The 17,473-nt window shown below is 35.8% G+C and overlaps 1 protein-coding gene across 2 annotated transcripts in view; it reads right to left on the reverse strand.

Annotated features, from left to right (window-relative positions):
• Positions 1–17,473, reverse strand: part of ESYT2 (extended synaptotagmin 2) — an 84,363-nt gene that overhangs the window by 44,799 nt on the left and 22,091 nt on the right. For both annotated transcript variants that reach the window (XM_037383686.1, XM_037383687.1), the window contains exons 2-6: positions 10,252–10,293; positions 9,169–9,303; positions 7,253–7,329; positions 1,384–1,456; positions 474–563 (exon numbers count right to left, since the gene is read on the reverse strand). In XM_037383686.1, coding sequence (XP_037239583.1) covers positions 474–563; positions 1,384–1,456; positions 7,253–7,329; positions 9,169–9,303; positions 10,252–10,293 — 417 coding nt within the window. The remainder of the gene's footprint in view (positions 1–473; positions 564–1,383; positions 1,457–7,252; positions 7,330–9,168; positions 9,304–10,251; positions 10,294–17,473) is intronic.

Consider the following 17,473-nt stretch of genomic DNA (forward strand, 5'->3'; position numbering starts at 1 on the left):
GAAATCGCCTACCTGCTGTTTAGGATAAAAATTTCAATCATCTTAGCAGGTGATCTCAGAACACCCATTCTGATTTTAATTTGTGGTAACATCAGCATGGTTTTCAAAACAACTTTGCATAGATCTTGTGGAATTTTAACTTACACCATGCTCACCTACAGACTGTCATGAAGAATCAGTAACAAGTTTACAAACAACCTAGATGGTATCTATTGATCTTCCTTTATCCAGAAGACTCAAGAAAAATTTGACAGCTTTGACAAAATACACTTCAGAATTCCAAAGTAATTATTATTCATCTTGGTTTCTTCTAGTATTCATAAAATTTGTCCACTATTTTTCCAGGAAAGCTCAACCAAATGGAAGTGATTTCGCAAATTCTTTCCTTTTGCTGCTTAATTCTTCCTCTATCATTTTCTGACTACTGTCATCAGCACTCTAGAAAGAGCAGAAACAGAGATAAAAGTACTTACAGGTTTCCTAAGGAAAAAAAGAGATAGTGCTCCAATTAGGGGCATGTCTCCAATCAGTGGTTCCAAAATAACCCTCATAGTGCCATGGATCTGTGGAAGGGGAGGAAAAAAAGGCAATTAATTTACTTTAGTTCAAGTATTAAATAAATACACATTCACTGGCAATGCTTACACTTCCTAGTTCATTAAATTTTTGATTATGGAAGAATTTCACATATATAGCTTTACCTGTCGCCCAAACCCAAAATATTTAACACAGGCACTAAACAGCTGGGCTTAAAAATTCATTATATTCTTCTACATGATGCTCTGTCATGTTAGTGGTAATTTTGCCAAAATATGAAGCAGATCATCTATACAGCTCAATGTAAACCAGTGTGGCACAAAACAATGCAATGGCATCCACAGACACTAGAACAAAAGTAGGCAAATGCTTATAGGTATGTCAAGATACACCACACACACACACAAAAAAGCGTACTGTTTTTCCTCATGAGAGAGAGAGATCTGTTACCAGAAAATTAAGGAATTTTGAGAGACAGTATCAGAAGGCAAGGCTACTAATAGTAACTGCACCTGAACTAGTAATTGCATCTCACAGTAAAATATTCAATAAAACAAAATTTTAAGCTCCATGGTCCCTTTACAAACCACATGAACACTGGACTGATGTGCAATTATCTCCATCTTTTTTCATACATATTTAAAACAGCTCTAAATCTAAAAGGAATTTACCCTTTCAGCTAAGTCATGTTACTGAAATTATCATGCAGTATCAATATAATGCAACTGAGAAAAAAATAGTAACCAATAAAACTACACCATTACTGGTTCCTTCTTATAAATTATTTCATTAGAAAATAATGTCTCAGTGATAACTCAATATCAAAATAAAAAAAATTAATTTCACCTGTATGCTTTTCACACCAGCTCTGCAAAAGTATCTCTTGATCTCCAAATCAATTTCACAGTTTCCAACAAAACTAAGACAAAAAAGGAAAGTATATATTTAATTTTATGGACTAAACCACAATATACCATTAGTACAATATACCACTATCATGACAGTGATTTCACTCATACATCACAGCTTATAAACAAAAAATGAATGTTAAAACATTGAAGCATATAACAAAGTCAAGATTGTTAAAAAAAATTACATCCACTTCAAAACATCACCACTGTCATTAAAATCACTCCAATACATACATAGGTATGTTATCATCTCCAGAAGCATACATGAGATAAAACATGCAAGTACCCTTACTATTAGGAAATAACAGACACTATTCATACCCCACCTTCAGGAAAGCTCTACGTTGGTATCATTGACAGTACATGAACCCAAACCCATGTTCATCTAATATAATCATGAGAAGCATTAGACAGAGATGGTTATTTCACTAGAAATCAAAGTTGTCTGAAATATTCAGAGACTTGCAAAGCCAGTCATATTTAGAAATTCCGTAAGCTGAATGGGCCGAGATGGATGATCCACTAACCAAGGGTTATGCCAAAAACAGTCAAGCCCCTTCCAAGGGGAAGGGAGAGAGGAGGTAGTGAGTAAATTAGAAAATAATACATTTAAAACAATGCAATATTTTCCCTGAACAGGTCTTGCATCCCATTTTGGGGGATGCAAGGTCAAGGGCTTGAAATTTTGCAGATGCTGCTCTGTATCCCAGAGAGAGATTTGCACTAGACTGTAAAAAAAGGCCCATTTGTTTTGCCCATGCTACAAGGCTAAAAGATTATTTGAATGCAACTCAAGACTCAGATTTTAGCAGCTGCTTTTCCCAAAGCTCCATGCAGGTCAAGCATGTACCAGCAGAGTTGAAGAGATCTTTTCTAAGAACTGCTGCTGCTGCAAGCCACGTTAAGTCTGAAAACAAACTAATTCTGAGACTCAAAAAGGAATCTAGAAAGAAAGCTTGTGACTAGCAAGGGAACAGGTCAATGATTCTACAGAGTAAGAGCTAAAACCAAAAACCAACAGACTGACTTTCAAGCTACAGCTAGGGAGAGAGTGGCTAGACAAGGAACCTGGCTGAGAAGATACAGGTTATAACAAAAGGACAAATGAAATCTGAAGAGCTTTCTGAACAAACTACCAGCTAAAAAAAAATAATTAAAAAAATATGGAAAAAAAAGAACTAAGTGGGGAGGAGATAAGGGGCAGCTCAGACTATGCCAGATACTGCTGCGAGCAGGGGAAATTTTCTCCTTTACAAGGCATCCCATTCCAAATTCCGCAGTAGAGCTCAGGCTTCCTCAGATTAGGTTCCTCAGACCTAACCTGTACCATGAAAAACTGTTCAGCCAAGTTTAGGAGTTTGATGGAATTTTATTACAGAAATGTCTGGAAAGTTATGGAGAAAATGGAGTTGGCTCTCCTCACAGGTCCATTTTAGGATCAAGTCAAGGTAGAATAAATAACTGTAATAGTAAAAGCAGAACAGCAGGACTCCTGCCGCCTCTCCTCTGACAACTGATGGCCACAAGGTACTTTCAAAAGAAAGCAAAGCTGATGGTTGCTGCATTCAGAATATCCACTATTCAAATCATTTGTAGCCACCTGTACTCTGTGTGATAGTGCTACCTATGGGATTTCAAGAAAACACAAATCTTATCAATCCCTTGAATGAACAATAGTGCTGAGACATTCTTGTAAACATCCAACACTGGAATGTATTTTCAACTATTCAAAAGATAACAATACACAGACTCATTTTGGTACAATGACCAGTTTGGGGAACTGGAAGACAGCAACATGACAAGGGTTTATGTGAAAGGAAAGCGACCACTGCTTTCTCCGGAATGAATGTAGTGTGATTGTACAGTTTAAAAATAGGAATATTTTTTTTTAATGCATCATTTCAAACTATGTAAGTTCTATTTTTACCTATCTAACTATATATAGAGAGATAGTAGATATAAATATACACACACATATGTAATTGTGTAACAACATGACACAGGGAAGCAAGGTCAATTAAAACCTGTAACTCAAACCTCAATCTTGGCACTTCGTAGCATCAGAACTATTTGTGTTATGAAGACTGGGAAGCAATATGCTTGTTTGAAAATCCGTAATAACATGATGACAAACTGAAGTAAAAATAGTAACAAACTGCATTTGAGGGTAACAAGTCAACTGCTTTTAACCTTTTAATAAAGTTAAACATGGTTTTATCCCAAGATATTTGGCTGGGTCCATTAACAGTCAGTGCTACAGAATTCCACTGTAACATAACATACAACTTGAAGGCTCATTTAGTAAGTAAATTCTGTACATTCAGATCATAATATCCCAGAAATATTTATGACCCCTGTAATGTACAGAACACTAAGATAGATTACATTTTAATGGGGGCAGTCCCGTAAGAATATAATAGCAGATGTACTCAATCAGATAAAAAGCACAGTATACTGTGGATGGGGTCACTGTACGACCATAAAAGATGCCCAGAAGCAAAACAAACAAACAAAAATAGGACAAACATTTCCCAGATTACAACGATCTGTGATACTGTACTCTGGGCTACCTTCATTATTTTTACAAGATATTTTGACTGCATTTTTACAACTGTCATCTGCCAGTACAATGGTAGTGATTTTTCTCCATTCAAGTATGCCACATGAAAAAAAAAAAATACTTCCACGAGTTTAAATCTGCAGCCTAAAATTTTCTTTTTTTGTGTGTCATGAGACTGTGAAAAACAACTCAGTTGTATGCTATTAACAAGTATTTCCTCAATCTCTCAGTCTTTTTTGGCTTTCTTTACTACAGTTCACATTTAATTTGACAGTTTATCTTGGTTTCTGTTGATCCATAACTTTAAATTTTCCTCAAGTGTTTACTACATTCATGCATTTTAGCAAATGTAAGATTTATATTTATTATCAATTTATTTAGACTATCTTAATTGGCCCAAGTAGTTAAAAGTTTTCCCTCACACATCTTTGTCAGCAGAAAGTAACTTCTAAATTGTAACATGAGTTTTGACAATTTTTTAACATAAAGTTCACAGTAAGTAAGAGAAAGGTAAAGTGTTCCCTTTGCAAACATGGTCCTGAAATTGAATCTTTAAATACACTTTCCAATGAATGCTTTGTGGATTATCTAGTCAAGCGGCTTACAAGAGTAAAGTTCCTCACTGTATCCTGAGCAATGCATAGGACCTGTTTCAAAAGGTTCTGAAAAACACTCTCAAGCAATGATCAGAATGCACTTGATACCCCTGCAGAAACAATAGAAACTAAACCAAAACACACTCCTTTTGCAATTAAAAGCAAACCCCCAAAAAAACTCAAAGAAGAGATACTAAAAAAAAACCCCAAAGCTAAAAAAATAGAAAAAAAAAATATAAGAAATGCTAAAGAAGTGTTTTGGAGACACATTGGAACTACTTAAATGTACTGTAAGGAAGGTCCAAAGCCAATACATATACCCAATCACAAACAACTGACAGTAGAAAGGGCTAAAGGATGCCACACTAGTGAAACAGCAGGACAGAAGGAGATTATTACAAGAATGGATGTACTAAAAATTTGAAAATATAAATAAAATAAAATCTTTCCTTCTTTTCCCCCTGCCACCCCCCCCAAGGATTTGACTTCATACAGCTATTCTTATGAATGCTTAGAGAGAGACTGTTTTCCTTCTCAAATGTGTTTAGGGAATTAAGGGTTTATAGAAAGCTCCTAACTTTGAAATTAAAAATAAATTAAAATTAAAACAATCTAATTTAACTGGAGATTTAAATCTATAGGGGTAAATACTCCAAAGGACAGACTTTTCTCTAATACTGACCTGTTCTTGATAATCTTACAAAACTGAACTAAAATATCCTAGCAATGGACCCCTCAGGAACATAAACAACAAAACAACAACAAAAAAAATAATCACAGAGTCACACATGATACTGGAGTGCCATCTATTTAAAACTTGTAGAAATAAAAGCCTTTGAAAAAGAGCCCTTACCCAATGAGAAGGTGTCAAGGACAAGTCTTAAATATGAAATGGGACTTCTTTTGATGGTGGTTTTGTTTAAGCCTTAATTGCTAGAAGCTATGACAGTCACTCTCTAGCACTCTTGTTTCCATGCTCCTCCTGCAAGCTTATGCCACTGACAGCAGGGGCAGACTGTTGGGGTAAATGGGCACCTAACTGACTCAGCACTATCATCTTTATTTAAACCACTTCAAGGAATTTATTTCAGTCTTTTAGACTGGACTCTAGCTGTTACCACTTCTCAAGTAGGTTGCAATGTAATGCATTGAGACATATGGGCCAAGATTTACTTCCAGTCTAAGTAACAGGACATTAATCCTGAAATTTTTGTGCAAATCTTCTGTCCTTTTTACGTTTATCTGTCCCAACCCAGTTCATGAAAATGAGCAGGAGTAAAAACAAAAAAAAACCAAAAAAAAAAGAAACACTAGATTTACCCTCTCCTCCTGTGGGAGTAATCCTGCTTTAAAGAGAAGAAGTGGTCCTGTGAGACTTGGCCTCTCAAACGCCTGAAAAAACCAGCTTCTCAAAAACAAGTCTTTTACTGTGTCCATAGCGGTCAGACAAGTCTGTTTTCCTGAGGGCTTAAGTCTGAAAAGGTGAGGCTGTTCTCACAGCTGCTCTCCAAAGCAGCAACAAGGAGAAAACAGAAGGAAATTTCTCCATTAGGGCTAACAGCATCCACCCCAGTGAAACACACTTTCAAGACACAATGCTGCTGTATTCTGTCCAGCAACACCAATCCCTGGTTTGGATAGCTGTCTTTTTCCTATAGAAATAAAGTGATTTGATTTAATAAAGATTGGTCCCTGCTCACAGGTGTAGCCCCCCTGAAACCCAGGAAAGAATGCAGCAGCAGCATCTTCTCACTCTGGCACCCAGCTCTGACAAAAAAAAAGCAGTCTTCAACATAGCTGAGATTTACATAAATAATTCAAAATTAAGAATAACCAAGTTCAAACTTTGGAAGTAACTCTGAAAAAGAGAAGTTGAGAGGCCTGATTTCCCTGGCAGTAACCAGCAGGGTAGCAGCAAGAAACACAGAAGGCTGTGGTTTGCTGGATCATCAGTGACTGACAAATCTGGCCTTTCCACAACCTACAAACAAGTGAAAGTAGTCACTTGAACACATATCAATTAAGGCCAAATACAAAACCTTTGCTGGGTTCACTGACTGTACTTTCAAAACTCTGTAACTGCAGACTGTGCAGACTTTGGCAAATGTTGGGTAGATCTATTCATAAACCTATACCAACAGGGTCATAATGAAAGGGGCAAAGAAAACTGAAGCAGCAGACTGCAGTCGCTCTTGCATTATAAAAAACAAATTTAATTTGGTTACATATGAGCACAAGTCCTTTGGTAGCTATCATTCTCTTTTTCTAACACTGTGTTTATAAACAAAAAAATATTTAAGTAACGGAGAAAAATAAAAAAATCCCAAGCATCTTACTGTACCTTAAATTTTAGACTAAACTGCAAGGAAAAGTTTTAATACATGAGAAAAAAATAGTGCTTTAGGCTTTAGAAAGTACTTTTTTATTAACCAACATTAATGATGCAGTCATACTGAGTCAATATGCTATTTCCCTCAGATAAATGCTATTTACAGCATGCAGTTCCTTCCTCCATTCATACACAATTGGAACTAACTACATTTGCATTAATGAAGCAATTATTCTCCTTTCAGGACAACATAATGCTGAATCAAGCAAAGCATATATTATAAGGCATGGACATCATCATAATATAGAAATAAACTTACCTGATTTGAAGATCCAAAATGATCTGCCTTTTGTCCACATTTTCGGTGTACACTTTCACACCATTTATCCGCAGAGGCTGAAACAAAGCAGCAAGTAAAAGTTGCATCTTTCTACTGAACTATATCATATTAAACTCTTAACTTTGAAATAAAGGTGAAAATACACACATTCATGCCTGAAGTTAAGAATTTACTATAAGCATTATTAAAAGGTGTGAAGCAAGGCTACCAATTTAGCTCAAAGTTAAAAATCACCTTGCTAGGATTCACTCAACCATGCTTCTGACAATTACCCTGTGTTTAGGCCACTAGATTTCAAGATTTACAAAAATTTAGTATCAAGCTTTCTCTCTCCCCCATCTGTATGAATGTAAACATCTCATTTCTCTGTACTAGTATATGCCTAATACCCCCAGACAACTAAAACAACAAGCTAAATTTAATTCACAAAAATTAAGTGGAATTTAGTCAGAACGGATGGAAAAGTACTCATAATCCCCCCAAAAAGTTGTTTCAACCACTGTGCTCTTTATCTAAACTGTTGTACTTGTACTTTCCCTCTCTCTCTCTCTCCTTTCCTCTCCCTCTCACACAGAAACAACAGATATCAATCAAACACTCATCAAACACCAGATGGGAGAAGGATGACCTTACTTAGCATCACCTCCTGTGACATTTTGAGGTTTTATTTTCTGGAAAAATTGCCATACTTCTGTTTATATCTTGTAGTAATTTAAGTAAAATGGAAACCTCATTGCTGTCAGATTCCCATTGTGTGTGTGGCTGTGCACCTCACAGGATGCAACTCAATCAAGGCTGCAATACAAAGTAAGAATAGCTATTTCTCATGTCTGAGATAACACAGTTCACCCGCAGAAGCATAAAGAGCTGTGGAAGCTAATTTAAAACCTACTTAAAATTAGTATGGCTTAAAAGGAATGCAGTTCTACAGCCTGTGTATTAGGTGTATTAGGGCAGGGCAGACCCCTGTGTAAAAGGACTTACAACTTTAAAACAAAACAAAACCAAAAAAAACAATCACACAAAAGGTTCTGTAAAGTGTAATGAACTCTTATATACATGAAATAAGAGTCACAAAGAGAAAAATCATTCACCTTCATCTCACCCGAAACTTAATTTCAGTTTTTCTAACATATGGGGAAGGGGGTGGGGGGCACTGATTTTTAAATCCTTACTTTAAATCTCATTTATGACAAGCAAGAGGAACACAAAAGACAACTTTACAAAAAAACAGTTAAGCCGTATCTCAACAGACAAGTTCTGGCTGATACTGGTAACAGTAATCAGTGCCAAACTTATTGCAAGCAGAGGTAACATGCTTAGCTCGGACTGGTCAAACAGGCTCTTCTGCAGCTATGAAAGAGTTATACTTTATGACCCCTTCTTTCAGGGGACCTAATAGAAGATAGACACCTATCTGCTCCTTGATACTGTGTTATGTGCAGTCCTTTGGAAAGCTGAGCCAGCAGCTTTGTCATTGGACTCCGTACATAAGGCGATTAAAAGTTCATCTGTTACAAGAAAGGTAATTGCACTTGCATCATCTGGCAAGAAAGGTATAATGGTCCCTGCTCACTTAATGTACAGCATTACATACACGGTATTAAAATCATATTGCTATGAGCTCTCCACATGACTAGAGTTACAATACTTTGAGACTTCTCAGTTCTCAGGCAAATTTCCAAAGCAGAGACCCCAGGAAAAACATTAAAAAAAAATAATAATGCACACTCTGCTAAAAAAGCCACACATTTTTATTTTAATGTTACAACAGAAACCAGAATAAGGCTTACCATCAAGTGTCGCGGAGAAATGTTTTTGTGTAGATTTAAACAGGCTACATGAGAATGGCAAGTAAGACAGAGGCTCTTAGAAAACCCTCACCAGACACTGACCTGATGACCAATATCAATCTTTGTAAAACTGAAGGTACTGAGGTGGTTGTTTGCTCCTCTTACTGCTGGTTCTATGGTCTCTCGGAAGAGTTTCTCAATAAATTGGCAAATAAAAGGCCACATCTGTTTTACAGTCTAAGGAAAAAATAAATAAATAATCAATCTACTTGGAACACAACTTTGCACACAACTAAAACCCATTCTTTAAGGCATACGTAAGATTTTTTTGTACAAAATTTTAAACATACAAGTTTTCTATACATTTCATTACAGACATAAGAAGGACCGGCTCCCCTTTTTACATACAGGAAAGCTTTCTGGAATTCTCAATTTGTGTGTTTTGCACATTTGCATAGATTTAAAGCACTGGAGGAGGACAAAAACAGTATGAAGAATTTTCTTTTATCCCACAAATGCCCATGCATTCAGCACTGATGCTGAATGTTGGGGACAAGGGTGAAGAGGGTTAAGTTTATTTGCATGTAAAGAGAGGTAAGAAAAAATGGCTCAAAGGCATTTCTTAAATACATACATAAAGTTTATAAAAGTAAAAAATACAGTATTTTACTGTCATATCTGAAAATTCTATATTTTATTTTTTTTTCTCACTATTCTTTAATTAACTCATGTTCTTCTATGCTCTTTGAATACAAGATACTTTAAAAAATCCCAGGCTACTTAGATCTATACCTTAGATTATCACACATACAAATCAAAACTGCAAAATTTATTTATTTTTAGATTGTAGGTCAGGAACCTACAGTAACCGGAAAGTATCCCAGACAAGCAGAACATAAAAGACTGTGTTTAGAGCTGCTATGACTTCCACACAATTACAGCTGTCCTTATTTTAATGTCACTTCAAGTCATTCTTCAAAACTCACAATTTCAAGACCATGAAAACAGATTTAATCTTTCTTATGACTAAATGGATCAACGACCAGAAGTTCAAGTGTATAAAGTGCAAAGAAAGTTGAAACTCCTCTGATCTCAGATTCCTGCCTCACCATTTTTTCTTTTTTTCACCTCAGATCACCCTCCCCTCCCTTCACATTTAGGAGCAATGTTAATCACTACTCTTACCTTGTTCAGCCATTCTGCCCTCTCTGTGTCTGGAAAGTGAACCTAAAAAAAAACCAAACAAAAAACCCAAACAAAAAAATTAATAGAAATACAAAATGCTTTTTACTTAATCATGTCCAGTCATTGCTGAAACAGGAAAGCTTAAGGATTGCCCTACAAGCAATGCATACAGTGAACAACATACTAAGCAGTTAACATTCTTGACAAGAATATTAGAATTCAAGCAGGTAAAATATGAAATCATTTCTAAATTACATAAATACGTAAATCCAAGCATACATTTAATAGATTTAATAGTGGCACCTGAAATAAAGTATTGCTTTAACACCATTAAAAAAAAAAAAAAAAGCATAGCTGACACAGCTAATGTCAACTGAATTTAACTCTTGTGTTTCTGGGGCTTTTAACATGATACACGTGACTGCCAGAGTCCTGACTGTACTTTTACTTCCTTTCATTCACGTCAGAACTTCTGCAATATCAACAAATCATGGCTAGAAATATTTAATCAGTGAAGCTGAACTCAGGAATACGGATTTAACTTCTGACAAAAGTCCTTAACATTTTTAGCGATTCCTTTTCTCAGGCAACTGCAGAAATCAATGAGACAGAAGTTTAATGGTATATACATGGTATGGGAAGTACCTATCACAGCAGGAAAACACCAATCAAATGCTGGAAGAACAGATGCAGTTTTCCAGACACAGAAGGAGAACACAGTTAGTAGCTTTACATCTTACACACACAAAAAGATAAAAACCTGAAGCACTGCAGCAGAAGCAGAGTTAAACATTTCTTTAGAAACTAACAGCTTCTACAACAAGATGCAGATCACACTTCTGAAACACAAAGAGCTTTGGAACACACTAAAAAACTGTGACCTACATATACTGACTTTCATGAAGCAATGTCTCAACTGAATTGCGAAGTCTTAATCTCTTCATAGCATAACAGATTGTACCACTGGTTTTAACAACAGTGCCCACTGGTTATTTTTATTCTACACATATCCTAAATGTGAAAAGTCAGTTAAATATGTACTTTAAAACTTTACTTTCAACAGGTTGGATTTGAAAGCAAACTCCACTAATGATTTCTTTATTTATTTTTTATTAAAGTTATGCATTAACAATCAGCACTAATATATCCTTGAATATGCTCAAGTTAGATTCAGAGAAGTCCTTAAAAATTTCATTTGAGCATCCATGTTTTAGCTATGCTGGAGGATTGGCCCCTACAGCAAAATCTGTATTGTTAGTTATTTCTCTGGTCTATTTCTTCCTCAATATTCCAGGGTTCAAAACTAAAGTAAACTACACATTTTTACAGATTCTTAAAGAATTAAAAACACTGCCATCTTCCACTGTCAAGAGAGGCTTTTAGAAGCCTTTTTAAAATACTTTTTAAATATATATCACACATCTATCAAACCCATTACAAGTGGCACAAAAATGACCAGTGATCTGCTTGACTGTAACAAAAACATTCAATGGCATTTATTTTACTTTGTGAGTTCAAACAATAGAATTATTAATAATAGATGGAGCAGTTTTTGAACCATATTATATTTATTTATAACTAATTTCCTAGAAAATTATGGTGGGTAGAATGTCTGAGGTCTGTATTTAGAGGGTTGGGTGAGTGGTTTTTTTTCTTTCTTAGAAACAAAAATACTTTTTTTTTTTTTTTTTTTTTGCATTTGCAATACAGGCAATTACTGTATGCTATGAATTTACATAGCTGAACAGAGCTTACACTCAATTTTTGCCTTGCAGGGTTCTCAAGTTGCTTCCACTGGTAAAAAGTTAAAGAAACAAAAAGAATGAACACTATGTTAACCCTAATTATAATAAGGAATATTTTAATCTTTCTCATAAAATACTTGACTTCTGAATCTGCAGGCGGACCATGTGCCAATTTTCAATAATTAATTATCTCTTAAGCATGATGATGGATCAACATGAATATTGTCATTTGCTTAGGAGAGTGGTCAGTGATGTTCACAGGGTGGGAACTCAAGAGCTGTTCCACACAAGGAAGAATACGAACTACAGCTATTGTAATGAATGGCAACAAAATACATTGAAAAGAAACAACAAATTAAATACATAGATGAGGAAAGGAAAAGAAAATTCACGGAAATACCAAAAGCAAACCTGTCTGCTGCAAGTCATGCAAGATGTAGCAGTTATGTTCACAATTGATTTTTAGTCTTTTGTATAAGTATGCAGTTGACATCAACTGAAGAGCCACACTAGACTGAGAAAGACTTCCCATTCTAAATACAGCCTCAGTCGAGATGAAATTCATCTTCCTCCACTGCATGATCGGACTTCCCAGACCCAGGGTATAAACTCCCCAAGGCACAGGCCACATTCCCTACACTATGCACATGCCTGACATTCAATACGTTTCCCAAATAAAACAGGTAGCATGTCTCTTGTACCCATTTAGCACCCAAATTATGTACCCATTCGTCCCAAATTATGCAGAATCACTTGAGATAGGCTGGGCAATTTGCAAGAGGTTACCATACACTAATATCTACTCATATACACTAATTTATTGATTTTTAGTTTTATCTACTATACAGTCTTTATTAAGACCTTGCCTAACAGGACATGGTTCTTAATTTTCCCACAGATTTAATAATTACTTGTCCTTCCGTGTGCCACACCTACCATTACCTGAGTTAGTACTAGAGCAACTCCTTAGTTATATCAGCCTAGTTTACTTCTACAGCTGCACACATTAATAGGCAAAAAAAATAATACAATTAATTACATATTGCATTCCTGTTCCTCATCCCTTTTCCATCCTTGCTTTTCCACCCCGTCCACTTGTAACATAATTCCATTGCATTCAGCATCTATTCTGATACCTCAAACAGACAGAACACAACCTTCCATCTTCAAGACTCTGAAATTTTTAATCCAGTTAATCTTGAATCAAAAGTTGAGCTTTATTTAAACTTCAGATGCTCCACAACCAGACAGGCTGAAAACAAGACATACACATGTATCAATCTACCAATTCCATACATTTTTAGCCTGCTGCATGAGACTGCGATATTAATGGCAAAATCGTATTTTGCTTTAAGAATTCTTGATATCAAACACAGTCTTACACAAAAAAAACTGGGGAAAGCCTGAAGGATGGAAGCTGGTACTCTAAATCAGTCAGGACAGACATAAGAGCACTGAGGCAACTGCACAAACATTTTATGGCCAGAAACAGAAGTTGAAATCAGACCAACCGATGTGTAGTATCTGTTAATTCCTGTACAAAATGTATTAGACAAGTATGACAGAAAAAGACAAAGAGTCAAGACTTCAGCAAAGACAGCGAAAGACTAAAGCATTTTCCACTTTGCTTCTGTTATTAAATTGCTCATGCAGGTTTGGCAAGTACTGTCTCATTTCGACTGCTTGGTGTAGTTATTTATTATTCAAAGGAAAGTACAACTAGAGAGAACTACTGCAAGAAATACCCTAACAAACATGTTCAACACCAAAAACATTATAATATTACATGTTTCAGGAATACTCTAGTATTAAACATTACATTGCAAAATACTTGGAAGTACTCAAAAGATGCATTTATGCACATTAAAAATACATAATTTAGCTTTCTCACACAACTGCTTGTGCTCAGCCCTAAACAGCTCTCACGTTTACTTTCTATTTCTGGTGTGCTTATATCCTGCACTGTCAAAACCTCAATTCAGAACATATGTTTTGTAATGATCAATAAGATACCCAAAAGAGCCCAAGGAATGCAGTTCCTTGTTCTGTCCTGGAAGACAATAAAAAAACCCAGAAAAAAAGAAAAAGAAAAAAAAAAAAAAGGAAAAAAAGAGAAAGCCACTAACAAGCTCCTATTTTTGTAGTAACAGCAGAATGTTTCTTACCCAGAATGATTTTATTATTCAGCTTCTCTATATACGCTCTTCATATTGGCTAAATTAAGTCAGTTCTCTGCCCAGATGATTATCTGCATCTTTCTAAGGACAAGGCTAGACAAAATGTAATAATCCTCAAACTCAAACCCCAGGGACTAAGGATTGGTGGGAAATTTTGAAAAGTCAAACAGTAATCAGCAAATGATATCAAAGGATTTTCAAAGTGTAAGTAATAATAATAAAATTGCTGCCTTAAATATAATTTTTTGTTCACACAAGGGAGGTTTTACATATATACAAAATGTCACTAAAAGCAAGTATTGACAAGAAAATCAGAAAGAATGAAGTTACAACACCCTTCTGGAAATAAGTGAATTGCTTTCATCACAAGTTACAGGTGTTAATAATCTACTACAAAATATAAATTGCAGTTGTTATTCACTGATCCCCTCACTTTAAAACACTTATCTTTGTAGCCTTCTCCACCCTCAAAGCTATTTATCAGTCAGCCCTTGTTATATTTAACTTCTGTTTAATGATTATGATTAATACATAGGTCCTAATCATCATTTACATAAACTGAAACATCAAAAATCGCACCTATATTCAAAGTACACAACTACTGCTATTGACCAGAGTATTCCATGAAGTGAAAACTTTTTTCGCTGCAAACTAATCACTTTCTCATTAGTTGTGTATTACAGTAAAGGAAGCAATAAAAGCAGTTAGCTTAAAAAAACCAACCACCCTCACCACCACCACCACTATGTATGGGCTTTTTTTCCCCATCTATCCCCCTCCAAGGATTAAAGGTAAGAATACAATTTCAGACTACATTAAAAATAATGTGTTACAATAGTTATGTTTAACAGATACTTGAGTCAGCATTACTTAGCTTATGTCTAGTCCCTTCCATTTGCACTGTTTACTTGTTGCTCTAGATAGAAATCTTACACTATATCAGTAACTTCTTGATTAATTATAAGGTCACACAATATAACTAAGTTTCTTGGTGTAGTTACAATATAATTAAGCATTCTTGGAGAACAGTTTTCCAATTATTTCCCAAATATCTCGTATTGGATATTGATCCCTTCTGCTTACTTTGGAAAGCTAGTTACATACAAAATTCTCCTCTCTACCAAAATCATATTTGCCTACCTTAAATGTAAAAATATAAAAGGGTAGTGCAATTAGTCTCCATAGTCTCATCAGTGGAGAGTGACAGCATCCCATAGAAGGAATTCAGAACAGAAGCCCAACTTGGGTGCTTTAAATCACCTTCTGTGATTTAGCACAATGCATAAGCAGTTATTTAACTACTAAACCTAAAGCTAGGTGGTGTGGCAAAAAAAAAAACCCACTCTAAACTCACTGCACTTGTAACTCAAAAAGGCCAGAGAAATTTAGTAGAAGAATTAAGGAGGAATCCTAGCATGACTAAAGAGTGTTGTGCAGTGATATTCAAGCTATTCACTTCAGTGTTTTCCAGTCAGTAAAGCAGGCTGGCCTAACAACATATTAAGTAAAACAGAGGCAAGCAGGGCTCATGGCTTGATCCCATGTATTCCAGCCAACAATGCCTTCTCCCTGGAGAAACAAGGGGCAGCAGTAGGTCAAGTATTTGTTCCTTTCCACAAAGGAATCGGCGCACTCTTCTGCTACTCAACACAACCTGAAGAGCCTTAACCTCAAACACAGACTGGGGGAACAACTGTTCCTAACAGGAAGGAAAGGGGATGGAAGGGAAAGCAAAGCAGCCAGGCTGTCTTCTGTTACTCCAATAATCTACCCCCAGGGTTATCCTAGCAATCTTCCCAACTACCAACCCCAGAAATACCGTAGCTCCCATATCTTCTGGATTACAAGGGAAAACACAGTACATATCTACCGTTGCAGAACTGCAGGGTTCAGTATTCCTGAAAGAGAACATTACATTGTTAATGAGGGTTCCTCAAAAATGCTGCAATTAACCGCACGCCCTTGCCACTAAATTAGCAAACAACTGCTATTTCCATTATTCTTTGGTAATCTGTTTCTGTTTAGCACACTTTGGCATGCATGTTGTGTTTGCAGTCTTAAATATATTTAAATGATTTGCACAGCAAAATTTGTATTCAGTATTACAAATGCTGTATGTTTTCAGTATGGGGATTAAGCAAGCACTCTTGAAACAGTTTCACTGAGAATCATCGGGGCGTGTTATGTATGTAATGTCTTTCAACAGAAACATCTGGAAGATCCAGAAGCAAGGCTGAATACAGATAATCACTTTTGTCAAACACACTATGAAAGCCCACAAAGTACTTCACAAAATGGCAGTTAGAAGGACCCACATATATCAGTATGATTAACCTAAAATTAAAAGCTATATAAAATAAGCTATACAGGCTTTGATAATAAATGCCCATAAACACATAAAAATAGATAAATAAATAAATCAAACATTAGAAAATTAAGGCCAGGGCAAAGAACAAAACAAAACAAACAACCCTAAACCCATACACATACACACACACACACACACAGAGTAAGATACAGAGAGAAAGGAGGTGGGGAAGGGCCCTAGAGCTATTGCCATAGCTCTCCCATCACTATATAACCCGAAAGTAAAACGGAAATATTGGAAAAAGTGGAAATATATCTAAGTGGAAGAAGCAGCTGTAATGCCAAGCAAGGTTAAGGACTGTATGTATTTATAAACTGGAACATAAGCCACTTGGACAACACACTGGAAAACAAAATAAGCCTTTTAAAAAAAAAAAGTAATTACATGCCCTTTGAGTCAGATTTGCACCTATGAGACAAGAGTGGTATTAGAAACACATACTTGGTATCCCACCAAATGTTCCTAAAAACATTCCACCAGCACAAACACTGTCATCCCACGTGAACCACCATTATCAGTTCAGCAAGTCCTAAGAGCTGCCACAACAAATTATAGACAGCTATTCGGCACACGTTTTCCAATGTGATCTCTATGTATTTTCTACTGCCCCACAAGCTATGTGCTTCAGTCACTGTGAGCATCAAGGTGAAAAATAATTCTTTCAACAACACAGCAATTAAACACAAAACAAGTTGGCACTTGTAGCAAGTCTGAAACAAATGGCTTTTCAACACCTCTGGGTTTCAATACGAACACAGGAAAGCATCTATAATAAAATTAATATACCTCAAGTAATAAAACTGAGATTCTTTATATGACACAAAGTTTTATTTCATTGCAGCCTTCTGTTACCTCTGTTCCTCTCTTCTTCCTAAAGGTCTAAAGAAAGGTCTAATATACTGACCAGTTCAAACTTCGAATAAACAGTAGCT

Source organism: Falco rusticolus, chromosome 4 (assembly GCF_015220075.1).
Source record: "Falco rusticolus isolate bFalRus1 chromosome 4, bFalRus1.pri, whole genome shotgun sequence".
Taxonomy (NCBI): domain Eukaryota; kingdom Metazoa; phylum Chordata; class Aves; order Falconiformes; family Falconidae; genus Falco; species Falco rusticolus.